The sequence below is a fragment of the Diplotaxodon limnothrissa genome, linkage group LG17, assembly GCF_057381915.1.
Source record: "Diplotaxodon limnothrissa isolate DT_005_m linkage group LG17, D_limnothrissa_male_GT1.1, whole genome shotgun sequence".
Classification (NCBI taxonomy): Eukaryota; Metazoa; Chordata; class Actinopteri; order Cichliformes; family Cichlidae; genus Diplotaxodon; species Diplotaxodon limnothrissa.
This window is the reverse complement of record NC_140612.1, coordinates 10734672-10753578: the sequence shown is the minus strand read 5'-3', so window position 1 is coordinate 10753578 and position 18907 is coordinate 10734672. Positions and strand designations below refer to the sequence as shown.

The 18907-nt window shown below is 40.9% G+C and overlaps 1 protein-coding gene across 1 annotated transcript in view; it reads right to left on the bottom strand.

The window, feature by feature from the left end:
• The window catches only part of bcar3 (BCAR3 adaptor protein, NSP family member), a 74691-nt gene that overhangs the window by 22706 nt on the left and 33078 nt on the right, over nt 1–18907 (bottom strand). Inside the window, exon 6 of the mRNA XM_085375627.1 lies at nt 10085–10127. Coding sequence (XP_085231753.1) covers nt 10085–10127 — 43 coding nt within the window. The remainder of the gene's footprint in view (nt 1–10084; nt 10128–18907) is intronic.

Genomic DNA, 18907 nt, shown 5'->3' with positions numbered 1-18907 from the left:
TTGCACCAATCAAGTGTTGATAAACTAGGAGTGACCCAAAGGCAGAGTCTCCCGCCTGCTCTCACTGCAAACACATGGGCAATGGAAAGAAAGCTGTGTACATCGGCTTTGCATCCTCTGCATGCATTCAGTATGACACTTCAAACCTAAACTGTTGCTATTGTTTCCCTCTGACTCAAAATCATTTTTTCAGAATTTGCACTGATTGTGCTGATTGGTTTGTTACTCAATTTAGTCTCTAAAGTGACAGTTTGACCAAAATACTGGCCAAATAATTATGTATGCCTTTTCTTTCTGAGTACTCACAGCTGTGGAGTTTCTGCATTACTACTTTAGGTTTATCTGCCTATCAAAAACAATGTCCAGCCCTTGTGCGACTGTCTTTCAGTCTCATATAGACGATGTTAACGTTTCCATAAGAGATGCTCTTTTTTGGTGTAAAGCCATGGTTGGAATTGTGGCTCTTCCAACTGCTCAAACCAGCAGTTTGAGAACAGAAAACACATCACAGAAGAAAAAAAAAAAAACTAAAAGTATATCACTTCCACAGTTGGCAGTAAGTATTTTAAGAAAACAGCTATGAGTCACAAAGAAAGTTTCAATAGGAAATAGCTGCTGTTCAACCAGTGTTGTGTACTAAATAATCCACTTGGAGACAAAGGGAAGGGTCTGCTAAGAGTGAGTGCGCATGTGTGCTGTGGACTGATGCTGGCCACTTGTGTTACTTAATGCTTGTTGAGCAATTACGCCCACACACTGGTGAAACTCTTAGCTTTCACACCAGTTCACACACAGACCCATACTGACATCTGACATAAGGAAACTGGCCCCAAAGCAGGAAAGTGAAAAAAGTATATTGGCATGTTTCAGGCCAGTAAAACTTATCAACTTCTTCAGGGAAGAAAGTGAGGAAAACGGTTGGACAAACGTAACTAGATCCAGAGTGTACATGGCAGCGTACAAAGACAGAAAATAAAGAAATAACCATGAGTATACAGCACAAACACTACCATCTACAATGTAGCTTGCCATCACCATTGTGTGAATGTGTGTGCGAATGGGTGGATGACTGGTTGTGTAAAGCGCTTTGGGGTCCTTAGGGACTAGAAAAGCGCTATACAAATACAGGCCATTTACCATAAGAACAGCCACATGCACACAAAGACTAGACACACACTGAGGGTGACACGCCAGCAGCAACAAGTTGAAGGGAATATTCGGTCGCAGGAAACTGAGCCACTAATTACAGTGTGAACTCTCATGAGGACCCATGAAGGAAATACATGTAGAACATTCCCTAAGGCACCACATAGAGGGGCACACACTCCCACACAAACACAAACACACACACACACACACACACACACACACACACACACACACACACGACTGGCGACCACAGAAGCCCCAAATCACCAGCTAGGCTAAACGTCCACCTTAAAATACACACATCCGTCGCTCCAGGAATGCTTTGGAAAAACAGTGAAGGACAGAAATTGGGGCGCTGAGGTTCTATGTTTTCTATTTCTATCTGTTTGTTGGTTCTGTCAAATACGAGAGACTGTGCTGTTTCAGCAACCTAAGCTAATTACATGAAATATAATAAAATGGAAAATTGGGGATGAAAGAGGGCTATTTTCTATGTAAAAATTGGCTTAAATATGTAGTTTTATTTCAGGATGTATATTTTACTGTCCGGGGGGACTGAGAGAAACTATATGCAGTCAATGATGTTGAAAGTAAAGGATCTTTTCTCTTTTCATGATGTGTTAACAGAATATTTCACTCATCCTAGGATTTATTTTAACTTCTTTTGCCAAAGCCTGAATTGAAGTACCTAAAGACATACAAGGCCCCTAAATTTCCCATAATGCAGCTTAACTGGCCAAAGTACAATAGGACAATGGGATGCTAATGTAAGCCTGAACTGCCACCAATATACAAAACTGATCAGAACAGTAGCAAAATATAAAGATGAGAAGTGCTTTCTACGAGAACGAACAAATACAAGTGATTCATCTTTCAGTTTGCATTTGTTCTATAAACACATCTCATACAATCTGCATCAAATTGCATTAGGTAGTAAACCTAATAAAGAATTCATGTCCAAATGTACTACACATCCATTTACAAGGTCACGATTCCCAACAGTCTCAATGATAAATACAGTAAAGGAGACATGCAGTAGGTACAGGTTTTACATTTCCTGACAGTGGCTGCAAGCTTGGTTGGCAGAAATTGGATTCTACGGTGCAGTATGATATCACACCACAATCGAAGCTTCACTGTCCTTCTGTACCAGTTAGGCAGCATTCATCACGCTTCCTCATCCCCTAATGCATCAATAAAATCAGTGACACTTCTATTCACCCTCTGGGTGAGTCTGTCACATGCACACATGTGCAGACTGTGTGTGTATATGAGGTGTTGGTGACTGAGTGATCAATAATATAATAGACTGGTGTCGAGCCGTACTGATTGGTTCAACGTGATCCTTATATAGTCAGTGAAAGCGCATGCAGTAAGAGGCTACAATACATCTTATGTGGGTCAAAAGAGAAACTAATTTGTTGGTGTATTTGCTTTTGTAAAGTACACTGGAGCACCAAAGTTCCATAAACTACAATTAAAAATACAAACTACTACTCATACTTATTTACTTTATTGTATACTTGAAAAACAAGAATACAAACATAACAATTTTACAAAGAGAAGATCAGCTTCACAGTTAATGCAAGAAGCATCTGATATTTGGTTTGAACACTGGAAAATTTTTCATCTTTTATTTACAGTGCAGACAATTTAATATAACATGAAAGACAAGTATTTTAACATTAATACATCCATACATATGAGCAACGTGACTTCCATTTTCATGACACGAAGACTGGTTCTAGACTATTTTCTTCAGTACGATTCTTCTGTGACTCTCTCTTTAGCCCAGATTTAGATTAAATCCATGTCTGAGAAACTGGCTCATATGGTTTGACCCAAATCTAAAAACAGACAATTACTCAGCTTGAGCTACAACTGTTTAAAAACGGGCGATAGCTTCAATAAAGGAGAAAAAAAATATCCGTGTCTAGATTATTACCCAAAAGTTTTAATGTTTTTTTAGGTAAATCTGAATATAAGATGACAAAGACAAACCTTGATGTTACTTGCTTTTTCCCTTGAGCATAGAGCGTATGATCACGATTTCTGTAACCTGACCACACTTGCTCAAAATCATCACTGAGAAAATCTGGAGACTGAACAGCCACTGATGAATTAACAGGAAAATTATTACTGATGATATTCTGTAGCAAGCTGGTGGGGGTTACTGGCCAGCTGCCTGTTCCACTTATAGGCTGACAAACTGAATAACTGACTGGGTGTCCAGTTCATGGACGAGCAGAGAGACAAACCAAGCTGGTTGGTGGGGTGCCGAGCGTGGCTGGCTGCTTGCTGTTGAAGTCATGCTGGCTCACTGACAGACTGGTATGAAAGTCACACTATTGTTTGGACTTCTAATTAACAAACATTCACAACAACATCCATCTACAGCGACATTTCTACTTTCGGGTCTGACAGTCCCTTTCCTCAGTTTGGCCAGCAGATGGTGCACTCCTCTAAAACTCAACAAATGCATGAATAGCTGTTTGTAAGTGAATTCAAACAGTTACTGCTCTTTTATCTTTATTATTAGCAAAGCACAGTTTTAAACTGGTGCCTTCAGTATGTGTGTGTGCTCTATACAAGTGTCATCCACACAGAGTTAATAGCTACTGCAACCCAAGACCACACACACACACACACACGCGCACGCACACGCACGCACACACACACACACAGAGCATTATTGTTTCCTAAAGCTCTCTCATGAGGGTTTACAGCAACTTTCAACTCATTGTGTGGGAATAAAAGAGTGCAAAAGAGTCTTTTAGCAAAGGCTTAGTAGAAGAAGAGTTGTGTTCACACTGAATCACTGAGGGTCTTTCTTTTCCTCTCTATCATTTAATTTGTCATCAAATAATACAGAGATCGTGCTGTATTATACTATTAAGTCTGGCCAAGTCATAGTAAAATCAACAATCTGCTCCTATTACTTTCTACTCAGTAAAGTTATACAGTACTTATCTTGATACCTACTTTATAATCCTCAGTAAATTTTACTTTCTGTGAGAAAGAGACACTTCAATTTGACTTCATTCCTTCACCAGTGCTTTTGCCTCTTTGTCAGCACGATTACTAAACAACACCTTGTTGGTTTTCTTTTAATCTGGTCAATAGGTGGAGCATGATTAAAGGAAGAACCTAGTACATTTAGCAAAATCAGGTTCCATTGTCTTTAAATTTGGAAGACAGGGTACTAGACTTCTTCTTCATGTTATGTCTATTTCTAGAGAAGGAAACAAGCTGATTGGATGCTTAGTGACGAACATCAAACAGAGGCTGTCAACGAGAAGAGAAACTGGCCATAAGGTGGTGAAGTTGAGAATATATTAAAACTATTGTTTTCCACAGAGACTTCCTTCCCAACAAACACCCATTCTGCTCACATCTACTTGACATAATCACAGAGAACAATGCAACACTCACTGTACTGACAACTGTTTGTAAAAAAACAGTTTCCAAAGCATATGCCACACAACACCTGTACTGTACCTGTACGGTCTATGTGTGTGTTTTCATCCACAGTGGAAATGCAAACACACCTGGAGCAGCACAGAAGCAGAGCTGACAGCTAGGCTTTCACACATATTATATAATACCTGGAATACAGTAGGCCACATATGCGGTCAGCACGCAGACACACACAAAATAGGCTACGCACTCTGTTGATACACCATGTGTGTGACCAAAGAAATGCACACAAAGTACTATTTGTGCATGTGGGCTCACAGGTTTGAGAGTGTTTATGGGCTCAAAATGTGGTCATAAATATTTTGTACTTGTAAATCAGGATTTGTATGTGTAAAAAGATTTGTGTGTGGACTTAGCCAAAAAAAACCTGCAAGTTATAAGTACGAATTCTGACCCTATTTTTCTTCCTTTCATCTGATTGGTCAATGTCATGTCAATCACAAATGTAACAATCCAATCAGAGAACAGATGGGTTTGGCTGTCGGAGGGGCGCTTTGTTGAACTGCAGGTCTTTGAAGGGAATAAATGCCCTTTTACATGCCAACCCAGCGTTTTCCTTCATCACCACGAAGGAAAACAGTCTGTGGTGGCCCGAGTTTGGTGATTTTTGTGTCACAGGTTTACGTGCTTAATACAGGGACCTCCAGAGCCTTTTCAACAGCGCTGCGGACCTCGGGAGAGGGGGCAGTGTTGTGGAAATGGCACAGTCTTCACTAGTGGGGATAGTTACAAAGCCTTCTTCATTTTGAATTAGCAATACGTTTTTATTGAACATTTGAAGATAAAAAAACAGAAACTCTTGTAGAGGACATAAAGTCAGAGATAGAAACTACAAGGAGCAGGTGAATCTAGTACAGGTAGAGCTGCCGCAAAACCCCACAGAGCTCAGCAGCCAGCGCAACAAATTCTGGATCCTTGGCCTTTAGCTAGCAGTTAGCATTAGCGGCATATGCTGCCTCCATGCAGTGTTGCCAACTCCTCAGTAAGGAAAATCGCTATTGGTTGTCCTAAAAGTCGCTAGAAGTCGCCAAATGATGTCATCGCCTAATTTGCATAATTGGTCATGCTAATGTAATTGTAACCTACGTTGTTGGAGAGAGAAATAAAACCGTGGAAGAGACATAAAGTGAGTAAAAAATTTCCTAAATGCATTTAGAATTTATTTAGAACTACAAATTAAATTTTTAGCAATTTTTTTTAATGTCACAATTCCAACCCTGCACCTTTATCCGGACTTGGCACACAGACTCAAGCTTGTGTAGGTGAGGGAGATTTGGGTAGCGAGGTCAACAGTGATATATTTCAAATCACCGATGTCCAAAATCTTGACTGTGAGAGTTCAGAGAGTGAAGAAAAATGTAGCGACGCCCTGCAGTGTTCGTCTGGGACGCTTCCTACGCCTGCAGAGACCGATACCTTTCTCACTTTGTGTCTTGCAAATTTAGTCGCTCACGTTTCTGAGAAAACACAAACAACTGCTGTAAAGCTGAATTTTCAGCAGATAGTGACTGATATAAGAGAGAAGATTGGGGGAGACTTGACTCCTCTAAAAACTGTAAAAAACTTGTACATCATAATGTACAAAGACCTGTGTCGCAAATTTGGATCCAAATACGTGCTTCAGTTTGTGATGGAAAAGGGTTACGCGACTTTTGTAGCAGCCGTTGTGGAGCTATTAAAAGCGGAGCTAAAAGCATCGAGTGGCTCCAGTCACGCGCCGAGACGTTTAGAAAGTGACAAAAGCATTTCTCCAGCCAGTGAGAACAAAATGCAACAATCTGCTAGTGAGGACAAGGTACAATATGGATCCACAGGTTCCCAGAAAGACAGGCCGAGAAACTGTATCGTTAGGGCCCTCGCTTCTTTTTGTAGATCTTTGAGGAGGCTGTTCAGTTGCTGCATGAGCAGCGAGTCAGAAACAGAGTGACAGAGTGAGCAGCAGCGGCTCTGTGGGGCCTCTCACAGTGCAGACATGCACTTTGATTGGACACTCTAAATCACTCACATAATTTGCTTCTTAATTTGGAAATAAAATGAGCAGAAAACGAAACAAATGTGTTTGTCAGAACATTTAATTGTTAAATGTGTATAATGGTTTGTAGTCTCATCAATCACAATGTAGAGACAATCGCACAAACTATTTAGTCAGAGCACTTTGAGTTGGTTTTGTCATTGTAGGTTAAATGTAGATATTTATTCTAGATATTTGGCACAAAGGCATCCTCAGCTCTGTAACAGAGAGGTGTTGGCTCAGTGTGAAAATGTCCTGATGATATCAGTACTTTTGATTTTAGCCTGACTGATCAAGTTCCAGTTAAAGGGTTTTGACTGTCTTGAGAGACGGCACATTGTAGACAGAGAGCCATATTCCTAACTGTAAAAATCAAAAAACAGTCTTAGGCTACATTCACTCTGCAGGTCTTGATGCTCAATTCCGATTTTTTGATCAAATCTGATTTTTTTGTCTGCTTGTTCACACTACAATTAAAATGCGACAGCAAACGCGCTCTAGTGTGAACGCTCAGAGCGGCCGCATGCGCAAAAGAAGACGTCACACACGACGAGCTCTGTTTAGACCCAGAGCAAACAGTATTGTGTGACCTTAATGTAAAGACTTCAGACTTTACGTTTCCCAGTTTTGCTTTAAGTTATAAAGTTTTGTTATTTACATTTGGCCTAATAATGATCCTTACTGCTGTTTTAGAGGAGCGCTGCTTCTAGCTGCAGATTTCTGTCAGAATCTGCAGATTATACAGTACAAATAAAATGTTCACGTTTCTCCAACGTTGTCTTCCCAACAGTTTCACTGGATAGGAGCGTTCACCATGTCGGGCGCTGATAGTTGGCGTCTGTCTTGTGTCAGTGACGTAGAAGACGGATTTAATGCAACATGACCATCAAACAGCAGTCGCTTTCTAAAAAATCAGATATGTATCGGATTCAGCACCACATACGAAAGTGACCCAGATCGGATTTGAAAATATTGAATTTGTGTCGTTCACACCGTCACACCATGATCGGATAGATGAGTCGCAGAGGGTCAAAGAAGTCGGATTTGATGCGCTTTCCCCTGCATCCGATGTGAAAGGACCTTTATGCTGCGCACTGTGACTCACAGCCATGGTCCCGGGTCAGCCCTGACTTTGCGTTAAACTAATCCTAAAGTAATAATGGTATTTCTAACCACTGATATACCACAACTTTATCCTTTCAACAGCTGCTGAAAGTTAGGGCACCTAACTGCTATCAGATATTTATATAGAGATCCTCCAGCTTCAAACTGTATTACCCTTCAAGGACCTGCAGTCCAAAAAAGCACCCCTCCGACAGCCAAACCCATCTGTTCTCTGATTGGATAGTTACATTTGTGATTGACATGACATTGGCCAATCAGATGAAAGGAAGAAAAATAGGGTCAAAATTTGTACTTGTAACTTGCAGGGTTTTTTTTGGCTAAGTCCACACACAAATCTTCTTTTACACACACAAATCTTTTTTTACACACACAAATCTTTTTTACGCACACACAAATTCTGTTTACACATACAAATCCTGATTTACAAGTACAAAATATTTCTGACCACATTTTGAGCCCATAAGTGTTCTGTGAGGTTAGCTCCCACATGTGTGACCCGCTCGCATGGGAAGGACAGAGTTTGCTTTTTACAATGGGGTGTTAGCATCCAAACATATGAGCCAACAGATGGAGGAGAGAGGAGTAGTTGGGACGTGGTCGTACGCAGAGAAAAAGAACTGATTTGAAAGAAAATGTTGGGAAAAAGAAAAGTGGAGAAACCACTGCGGGTTTGTATGTAATGACAGGCTTTATTTACAGTAAAATCTAGTAGTTTGCAGTAAATGTTATGACATCTGCAAAGATCTGAAAGAAACTAATGATGTCGCTGTTCACAGGACAAAATTAGATCACATAGGTCAGTGTCATGAGGGCCAAAGCGTCGGTGTGGACACCACATAATGCAAACTTCATGCATGACTCCAGCTCAGGACATATTTGCATGCCACCCTCCTCTCTCTGATTTCCACTGTTTCTTGCCTACGTCTACAATCTATGACAGAGATGCAGGGATTGAGTAATTTGTTTGTTTTTTATTGTGAGGTATAAAAACAGTTTTTTCCCCCCATTCAAGGAAAGAAAGTTTACCATTTTCACACAAACAAATATCATTTAGGAAAATGACAGAATTATTTATTTTGATAAATAATGAAGTTGAGTGTAAATCGTCCACAAACCTGCGCATTTCTTTATGAACAGAAGGTACAGACGAGCCGTCTACGATGAGCTGTGCTGATATATGAACAGCTGTCTGTGACTACAGGCCTGATTATCTGCTGCGCTTTTTCCTCCCACGCCTTTGCCTCATAATACAATTTGATTTTTGCTGGTTTATTTGTTTACTTGTCTCTTCTCTAGCCACACAGTTGCAAGCGTGGGAATCGGAAAATCGTTCCTGTTTAATTTCATTCATTGATTTAAAACCAAAACAAAACATAAAAATACAGACTCTTTCCCAGTAATGCAATCATGTCAGTGTCTGTTTAACACTGTTGTTCTAAGAAACCTGCAAAAATACAGGCATAATTATGATTTAAATAAGGCAATGTCTGACCAAAGATTAGGTAAACCAGCTTCAGCACTCAATTTGGTTGCTGCTCAAAATGTATTTAGATTAGATACCCTGCCTTTTCTCCACTAAATGTGCAGTACAGAAGGTTTGTATTTTGTTTGATGGTCTTAATAATACAAATTTCTTAACAACCGAGCAGACAGGAGCCAAAAATAAGAAAGGCAAAGAACTGTGTTAACAGAGCCATCGCATCTCGGTCGTCATCTGTCTTTGACTGAAAACTGCGGTGCAGGTGGTACGAAAATGATTTAATGCTGTGTGACAGCAACAAAACTGAGCGTATGATTTAAAGGCACATTATCCAAGTAGTCGAGGTGCAATTAGATTAACCTCACCTAAGAGTGATGTTTACACCTCAGTCTGCAGAAACAGCTGGTGTTTCATATCCAGTGGCAGATGTGTCCCGTTAGATGTACCGGTAATCCTTTATTGGTGGGCTTTACTAAATGTTTTACTTTTATTCCCCCTTGCAAAATGTCTTTACTTTAGTACTGCAGTATTTTCACAGCAGGGTGGGAGGTCTGAGGTTTTACATAACTGCTAGTATAACTTTTTCCTTCCTACTATAATACACACAACAAGCTTCCACTTTAGTCTGCTAAACTAAATTAAGCCTGGCGGGGTCGTACATCTTATTTTACTTCTGTGTGTTTTACCATTTTACAATCAGTCTTTTTAAATACTGTTTTATGCGTTATAGGCAGTAATAAGCAGCCATATTTTCAGTAAACAAAATATTTACATTGATTATCATGGAACCGCTTATTTTCAGCAACAGCAGACAAACAATATAGCACCACTGCTTTTCCTACCTTAACGTAGTCCACTGTGGCGTCGGGCCCGGCTGCAGGCTCCCTGGGGAACACAGACAGAGACAAGGTCCGATTTAGAGAACACATCCTGCCAAAAGGACCCAGATGGGACCTTTAGGTCCTCCTTATAGCTCCTATTACAAATAAACTGCACAGTCAAGGCCGCTCGCTGACTAGTGCTGAAGATGGGTATTCAGCCCTCGTCACTCCGTAGGAGATGAATTATAGGTGTGGAGGTGTGGCACTTTTTCTTTAAAGGTCTAACAGGGTGATCCAAACAAGTGCCTGTATGATAAGAAGCCAAACCTGCGCTCTAAAGCAGAGGGCTGATTCTTGTGGCAACGCAGAGTTAATCCACATCTACTACTGTAGGTCCCACTTGGGAGTGGGTTTCTCAAAGAAAAGAAAAAAGAATCAAGTGGAACCAAAGTTTGCACTACACTGCTTTAAGTCTCCTGTTTTCCCGGTTTCGCTTCCTGACTTTCACTCCCTTTCTTTTAGTGGTAAACATGTTCCCTTACTGCCTGTCTGACTTGGCCTCTCTCTCTCTTTCTCTCTCTCTCTCCTCCCCCATCATAACACATCACAGCCACACGCCTGCCATTCAGAGTCCACTGACAATTTCACAGAGAGGTTAGAGCACACACACAAACACACACTTTTCTAATTTCCTCTTTTTGCATTTTTCTGTAATTCTCTTATTCACAAAAAAATGCTTTTGTCCATCTTCCTAATCTCAGCTTACACACGCTGCAGTTTTATCTGCTTTTTTAATCACTTTTGTTTATCAATTGTTTAAAGATCAGATTACTCATTTTCAGTCTTCGTATTTTTGTTCTCCGTTTGTTTTTTCCGCCAATGTTAGCTTGTCACATTTTATCCCTTAACAAAACTCTTTCGGTGCTCTCCATCTCTGCGTTGAACATTGGTACGCGAGTTGCAGCTCAGTCTCGACAGGAGGCTTACAACCAGGGGCTCAGTGAAAGGGGTAATTAGCTCAAATCCGTGGCTACATTACCAAGGTTGGTAGTTTAAATCCCTTAGGCCTGCATTGGTTTTCCCACGGGAATATTAGCACAGTCCATTACTTACCAAACCAAATATGTGCAGCTCTAAGCCCTCGCAGTTTAAACATGGCCCCAAATAATGAGTGGGATTTAGTTATGTAACTGAACAGAAGCCCCCATTCACAACAATGTATAGTCATCATTCATGGAAGGTGTTCAGATCACTCTTACCCTTAATGAGTTTGCAGAACCGATGAAATGCAGCATATTAAACCTGATTCTATTTTAGGTGCACAGATCAGTCATCTGGCAGGTCGTCAGGGCTTACAGATGAAATCTGCACCGAGGTTTCCTCTCAGTGGCTGTGTCTGACACAATCAGGAACTTCCTGAAGGTGCTGAGAGAAAGCACTTTCAGCTGCACCACAAGGAGTCGCTACAGTAGGTCGCTCCGCCAGGTTGATTTTTTGTTTTGTTTTGTATTGTCACCTAAAATCAAACTGGGCATCCTTCACCAGTGTAAACCCCTATACTATACACTAAACATTCAGCCATTGCAATAATACCGTATATGTGTGTGTTGCATTTATGACATTATGACAGAATGATTACCAACAAAACTTAAAAATTGCCAAACAGATGAAAACAACATCCATTAGCATGTGTAGTCCTATTTAGAAACAGATCTATAAATGTATGCATGCATACCTGAGTACAAAATAAATCAAATTAAATGTATTATAAAGTAAAACTTAAAGCACTTGACTATACTGGAGCTGAACTAATTTCTTTGTGAGGTTTATTTGACGATTGTATGACTCAGTCCATCACTGTATTTGGAAAAAGCGCCATAAATTCAATTCAATTCAATTTTATTTATATAGCGCCAAATCACAACATAAGTCGCCTCAAGGCGCTTCATAGATACAGAGAAAAACCCAACAATCATATGACCCCCTATGAGCAAGCACTTTGGCAACAGTGGGAAGGAAAAACTCCCTTTTAACAGGAAGAAACCTCCGGCAGAACCAGGCTCAGGGAGGGGCGGCCATCTGCTGCGACCGGTTGGGGTGAGAGAAGGAAGACAGGATAAAAGACATGCTGTGGAAGAGAGACAGAGGTTAATAACAGATATGATTCAATGCAGAGAGGTCTGTTAATACATAGTGAGCGAGAAAGGTGACTGGAAAGGAAAAACTCAAAAGGGTGGCTGTAGCTCAGGTGGCAGAGCAGGTCAGCCACTAATCAGAAGGTCGGTGGGTCGATCCCAGGCTGCATCCTGGCTGCATGCCAAATATCCTTGGGCAAGATACTAACCCCGTGTTTGCCTACTGGTGGTGGTCAGAGGGCCCGGTGGCGCCAGTGTCCGGCAGCCTCGCCTCTGTCAGTGCGCCCCAGGGCAGCTGTGGTTACAATGTAGCTTGCTATCGCCAGTGTGTGAGAATGGGTGAATGACTGAATGTAGTGTAAAGCGCTTTGGGGTCCTATGGACTAGAAAAGCGCTATACAAATGCAGGCCATTACCATCATGGGAATCCCCCGGCAGCCTATGTCTATTGCAGCATAACTAAGGGAGGATTCAGGATCACCTGGTCCAGCCCTAACTATATGCTTTAGCAAAAAGGAAAGTTTTAAGCCTAATCTTGAAAGTAGAGATAGTGTCTGTCTCCTGAATCCAAACTGGAAGCTGGTTCCACAGAAGAGGGGCCTGAAAACAGGAGAAATATGCTCTCTCTTTCTAGTCCCTGTCAGGACTCTTGCTGCAGCATTTTGGATTAGCTGAAGGCTTTTCAGTGAGTTTTTTGGACATCCTGATAATAATGAATTACAGTAGTCCAGCCTGGAAGTAATAAATGCATGAACTAGTTTTTCAGCGTCACTCTGAGACAGGATATTTCTAATTTTAGAGATGTTGCGCAAATGGAAGAACGCAGTCTTACATATTTGTTTAATATGTGCATTGAAGGACATGTCCTGGTCAAAAATGACTCCAAGGTTCCTCACAGCGTTACTGGAGGCCAAGGTAATGCCATCCAGAGTAAGAATCTGGTTAGATACCATATTTCTAGGCTTTTCAGGGCCGAGTACAATAACCTCAGTTTTATCTGAATTAAGAAGCAGAAAGTTAGCGGCCATCCAGATCTTTATGTCTTTAAGACATTCCTGCAGTTTAACTAATTGGTGTGTGTTATCTGGCTTCATGGACAGATAGAGCTGGGTGTCATCTGCATAGCAGTGAAAATGTATGCTATGTCTTCTAATGATGCTGCCCAAGGGAAGCATGTATAATGTAAACAGAATTGGTCCTAGCACTGAACCCTGTGGAACTCCATAATTAACCTCAGTGTGTGAAGAGGACTCTCCATTTACATGAACAAACTGGAGTCTATTAGATAGATATGATACAAACCACTGCAGTGCAGTACCTGTAATACCTACAGCATGTTCTAATCGCTCTAATAGGATATTATGGTCAACAGTATCGAATGTAATGTTGTGAAAGTTTTTTGAAGTCTAAGAATGGGGCGCTCTTTCAGGAATTCACGCTCTGAACCGCCCCCTTGCCTCACCTCCTAAACTGCCACAAAACTAGCAGCAGCATCGAGTTTGAAGATGTGATCAAGTGCTTTCGATCTACTCTACTTTCCACAGCATTTCCGAAATTGCTCCCTTTCATTCATTCCCATACAGATGCCGTGTGCTCGTTCCTGAAACGTCTTTTCACATTTTTGGGGTTATTTTTTTTCACTGTAGACCATTTACAGAAGTAAGACAAGACAAGTTTCAGGTATTAGCAGAGACAGCAAACGAATCTGTTTGCCTGCTGTTAAATTCTCAATTTTCCTTTGCTTTTTTAAAAAAAAAAGTAAAATATACAACTATGAGGAATAAAAAAACTAGATGGGTATGTGTATGCATCCATGCTCTCCCCCGCTATTCCAAAATTACAGGATGAAGCACCAAGCGATAGATATAGCTTTCTTTTACTCCATCCATCCTCTTTCACTTATCCAATATAGGGGTCACAGTGGGGATGGCGCCTATCCCAGCTGTCTGATAGGTTGTGTACACCCTGGACAGGTCACCAGTCTACTGCAGGGTAATAGAGACACAAACATTTATGCTTACATTTGTACCTAAATTCAATTTTAAAAGTCACCAGTTAATCTAACACATGTCTTTGGATTGTGGGAGGAAGCTATAAATAGCCAGAGACCTTCTTGCCGTGAGATGACAGTGCTAACCACTGCACTGCTGACATGCTGACAAAATTTAAAATGTGAACTGCTGGTGATACTCTATATCAAAGCAATGGGAAGCTTCTACCAATGGGAAAAGAGCTGTGAGTGGCTGCAGAGCCTCTGTCCTATGTTATAAAAGCACCTGCTGCAGGTAATGCATTATGTTTGGCATACACTGATTAGTGCTTGATATTCAACGCTGAAGATAAAGGACATAGAAGCAGTAGAGGAATTTCTGTGGTTTGAAATCTGAACTAAAATCAGAAACTCACTGAACATTTTCTGTATCCATGTGTGTTGCTTCTCTGAGGTCAGTGGTTTGCTGGACCTTTGATGGGACCAAAGTTTTTTACCACTCCAACCACTTGCCCCTTGTAACCTCAGCCTGGATCTCCAGGATTAGGTGGGTTCAATGCAGACAGACAACACCCATCTACATCCTCCTGGGTTAAAAGTGCCAAAATTGAGGGAGGGAAATTCCCTTTTTTGAAAATTCCCCTCAGGCAGGTCAAAGGTCAGGCTCACAAACAGAGTGATAGCCCCGGAGCAAACAGAGATTCGGTGTCACTCCTTGTGTGCTAGGTTAGCAATGTTTACTCATCCTGGCTACAGCGTTAAAAGAATTTAAACAGAGCATGATGGATGTGCGATAGCGAAGCATTCCAGGGGACACGAGCTGACCACTGCGAGGCAGCACTCGCCACAATCTTTTTCTGGCTACTGTTGTTCTTTGCGCTTCACCGCACAATACTCAGCAAGACCACAACTGGCTTAAGTTAGGAACTACACTATATTTGTGTGTGTGGGAGAGAGAGTGTGTTGAAGGGAGGCTAAGACAGAGAGAGAGAGAGAGACAGACAAGGATAGGGAGAAATGGAAAAAGTTGATGGCAGCATGCAGAGTCTGAAGGCAGCCTACAGAGGTCAGTGTGCTTCCATTAGAAAGTGAAAAGTCTCAATTTACTGTCAGTTTGTGTTTATCTTAGCTGATTTCTATGCATTCTAGTTTTAATACCACAGGCTGAACAGTTATTCTAAAATAAATGGCATTAATTAATTCCCAAAAGGCATTTGATCTTAGTTTCGTACAATATGCTGCAAAACACACTGGCTCTGTTGGCAGACAGTTGTCCTACAATGCAAAGCAGAAATGAAACGGAGTAACAAAAACTAAATAAACTGATAAATTAGAATAAATTAGAATAAGAACGGCTCTGACACCTGGCATCTTTTCAGATACAACATCTTTTCAGTACAAACAGGTAAAATACAAGGCTAAATGTCATTTGCACTGCTGTAGATAGCAGATTTACTCTGAATCATCCCCTTTCCAGGACAATCTGTTGAGTTTAGCCTACAAAAGGACATTTTTAGTGAACCTTTTGTAATGATTCAGCTTTCACAAAACTACAAAAAAAAAAAAAACAATAATATTGAGTGCATTTGGAAAAAGGAAGTCCATTTTGTTCTTGATGATCAATGATGATCTGTTTACTGGTATGCATTTTATAGTGCATCCAAGGTATCCAAGGTAGCATAATGTTTAAAATTAAACACTGAACTATTGTTCTAAAGAAATGTTTGATATCTGTTTGTGTAGAATTTGCTTTCCTTGGACTTGAGATCCGTGCACGATTGCGTTTGCTTCGTTTTATCCATTTATACAATTTGTTGCATCTTATTTTATACAGTAAAGCACTTTCTGGCTCTTAAAAAGCACTATATGAACAAACCTTACATAAAGTACTTGTTAGTGAGTTATTGTTAGCGGGTGGGGAATTCAGAATTTCATTTACACTATACAAATAAAAAGAAAAGTTTCAGATATCACCAGTCTGTTATTGTCCATCTATACTCCCTCCAACTCTGAACTCTGTCTGCTCAGTTTCCTCCTCCCCCTCCTTTCTTGGTGGTCCTAGAGCTGCCCTCAAAGGTCAACACAAAGACACATGGACCAATGGGAAGATAGTGTGACATAAGGTTAGGGGTCATAGGCCAGCAATGGACAGTCAGTGGTTACATTCCATAAAGACATACTCATCATTTTATAGAAATCTCTGCTGTGAATTGTTTGTAGTTTGAAACCAAATGACCAGAGGTGGGAGGAAACTCTGGAATTTGGAAAATTTCTGGGAGTGTTAAGATCACAGTAAGCAAACAATCTATATGTGCACTAGAAAAATAAAAAGTTTGAATGTTTTAGTTTGAATAGGAAAAAGAATTTGTGTCAACTCATAAAAACTAAGAAGAACCAGCATAATTGAACAGGAAACTTTAAATTTGAGGATGTGGACTTGAATAAGATACTTTCCTTTCTGTCAGGTCATTAGCTGCCATCCTTACATTATGGCTCAGTCACCCTAGAGTCAAAATAGAAGAGCGTGTGACTAGGTGGTTGTCATGGTTGCACATGTCCTCAACCTCAGGGTGATCACTTTCAATCACAAGGTTTGCCTGGGTGCAGAAAGCACATGGCTACAAAAACTGTGGCCCAACTTGGCTTGACTGCGACCACACTGCGACAGATTGGAGTGCGCAAGCAAATTATTGCAGTCTAATTCATAAATGCAGACTTGCAGCTTGCCAACACACTGTAATCAATCTGACGACAGCAATTGACTGAGTGGGTGCAAACCTGGTCCTCGTCTTTGAAGCAACCATTTCAAAGGCATCGAGATCCAAAGTTTATTACTTAAAGTTGCAATAATTTTGGATCTGCTCTGACTGCTTAAAGGGAACACTATTGACATTCTTTGCTGTCAGCCTAAAGTGGAGTTAATGGCAAACAATCTAAATCAAATTAGACACGTTTTTAAAAAATGAAAAGTAGCTCAGAATGCAAAACTGTGTTATATCACCTGAAGTTATTCAGCTCAATTTTATTTGTATAACGCCAAATCACAACAACAGTCTCCTCAAGGTGCCTCGCCCCAGTGGGGCTGTGAGTTTTGGCCTGGAATAATTCAACAACTGAGTGGTAATGACGACAGAGAGTTCACAACATGAGAGAGACAAATATACTAACTGAGCCTTATTTGGAAATACTCTGGATTTGAGTCAGTAGATGGATAAGTTTAAAAACTCAACTGCGCTGATTCATCACTGAAACGACCAGGTTATCAAGCTATCACAGCAGGTCCCTGGTGGTTTGTTTATCTCCAGTTTCATGCTGAGCAAAAGATAAGACTGTGTTTTCGTGTTTTTCTACACAACAGCATGCTCACTTTCCTTCCGTTCCCTCTTTACCCAGTAACCTAATAATCGTATTTGTTTCCTGAGTATGTAGATATTTTAAAAAGATATGTTTAATTATCTGTAGTCTCGATATTTGGACTCAACATCTGAATGGTTCAAACCTGCACAGGTAATCTGAAGGAATAATCAAAAGCAACTTTTGCCTGATTCTCACAGTCTTAACTTGAAGTAAGGCTGGGGGGGGGGGGGGGGGGGGGGGGGGGGGGGGGGGGGGGTGTCAAGATCTCTGTCTAAATAAATAAATCTGGGTAGATTCCCAGATGATTAAACATGCAACTATTTCACATTCAAAATGAGTAAAGACAATTAGCAGCCTATTTATGCAAGATAATTCATAATTTTACTGGGGGGGTTATATTGGCTGGGTCTGATTATTGAGGGGGGGGGGGGGGTCATAACCCCCTTAACCCCCCTGGAAATTACGCCCCTGGGTGGATGAGAACCAACATGCCAAAACTTTAGAAATATGCTTTCTTGATGAACTTTATCATCAGGTAATGGCTGAATTTTCATGAACTTTAATCAGTCAAAAGGCTCATTTATGCATGAAAGGTGTAAAAACTGGCACTTTCTGTGCTAGCTGTTTAAAAGAACAAGAAAATACCCATGAAGTTGTACTAACGTTGTGAAAGAACACACAAAAAAAGAACAATATGCTACTCATTATTTTGCCACCTGTACAGGCTGAATTTGACCTGGACAAATTGTCCCACTGTATGTCAGCGGTCTATGAAATCTATCCGGCATGGAGGCAGACAGATAAAAAGTAGAGACAAAGACTTCACAGTAGTCTCTGATCTGCCACGCCACACCCTGACCAACAAAGGTAACCCAACTGCTGGGGGCTACACGAATGCGCCCACAGACGCACATCACATGCACACACAAAGCTGGCTACATCAGATACAGTCTGTTGTAACTCTACACTAGAGATAGAAAGGTGGAGGACATGATGAGGGATGAGATGTGTGTGGGTTTGTGTGTGTGTGTGTGTGCTCCCTCTGAAGTTGAGCTAATCACTACACCCCCTCAGGGGTCTCTATACAACCTCACTTTTCTCCATCCAACTCCACACTGTCTCACTCTCCAGTCTGAAGAGGAGCAGTGTTTTCTCGAGAGCACTAACAGTCTCTGATCATCAAACATTGCCAGCCTTCAGAATGACAAGACACCCCTGCAACAATCACCTTTTATCATGATAGTACTGAACAAAAGGTGCTTCTTCTGAAAGATGGTTTCCCTACACAAACATCTGACAGATATAAAGATAAGCAACAGTCGTACTTGTGATGAAGACTGTCATTTGCCCAGAATGTGCAAG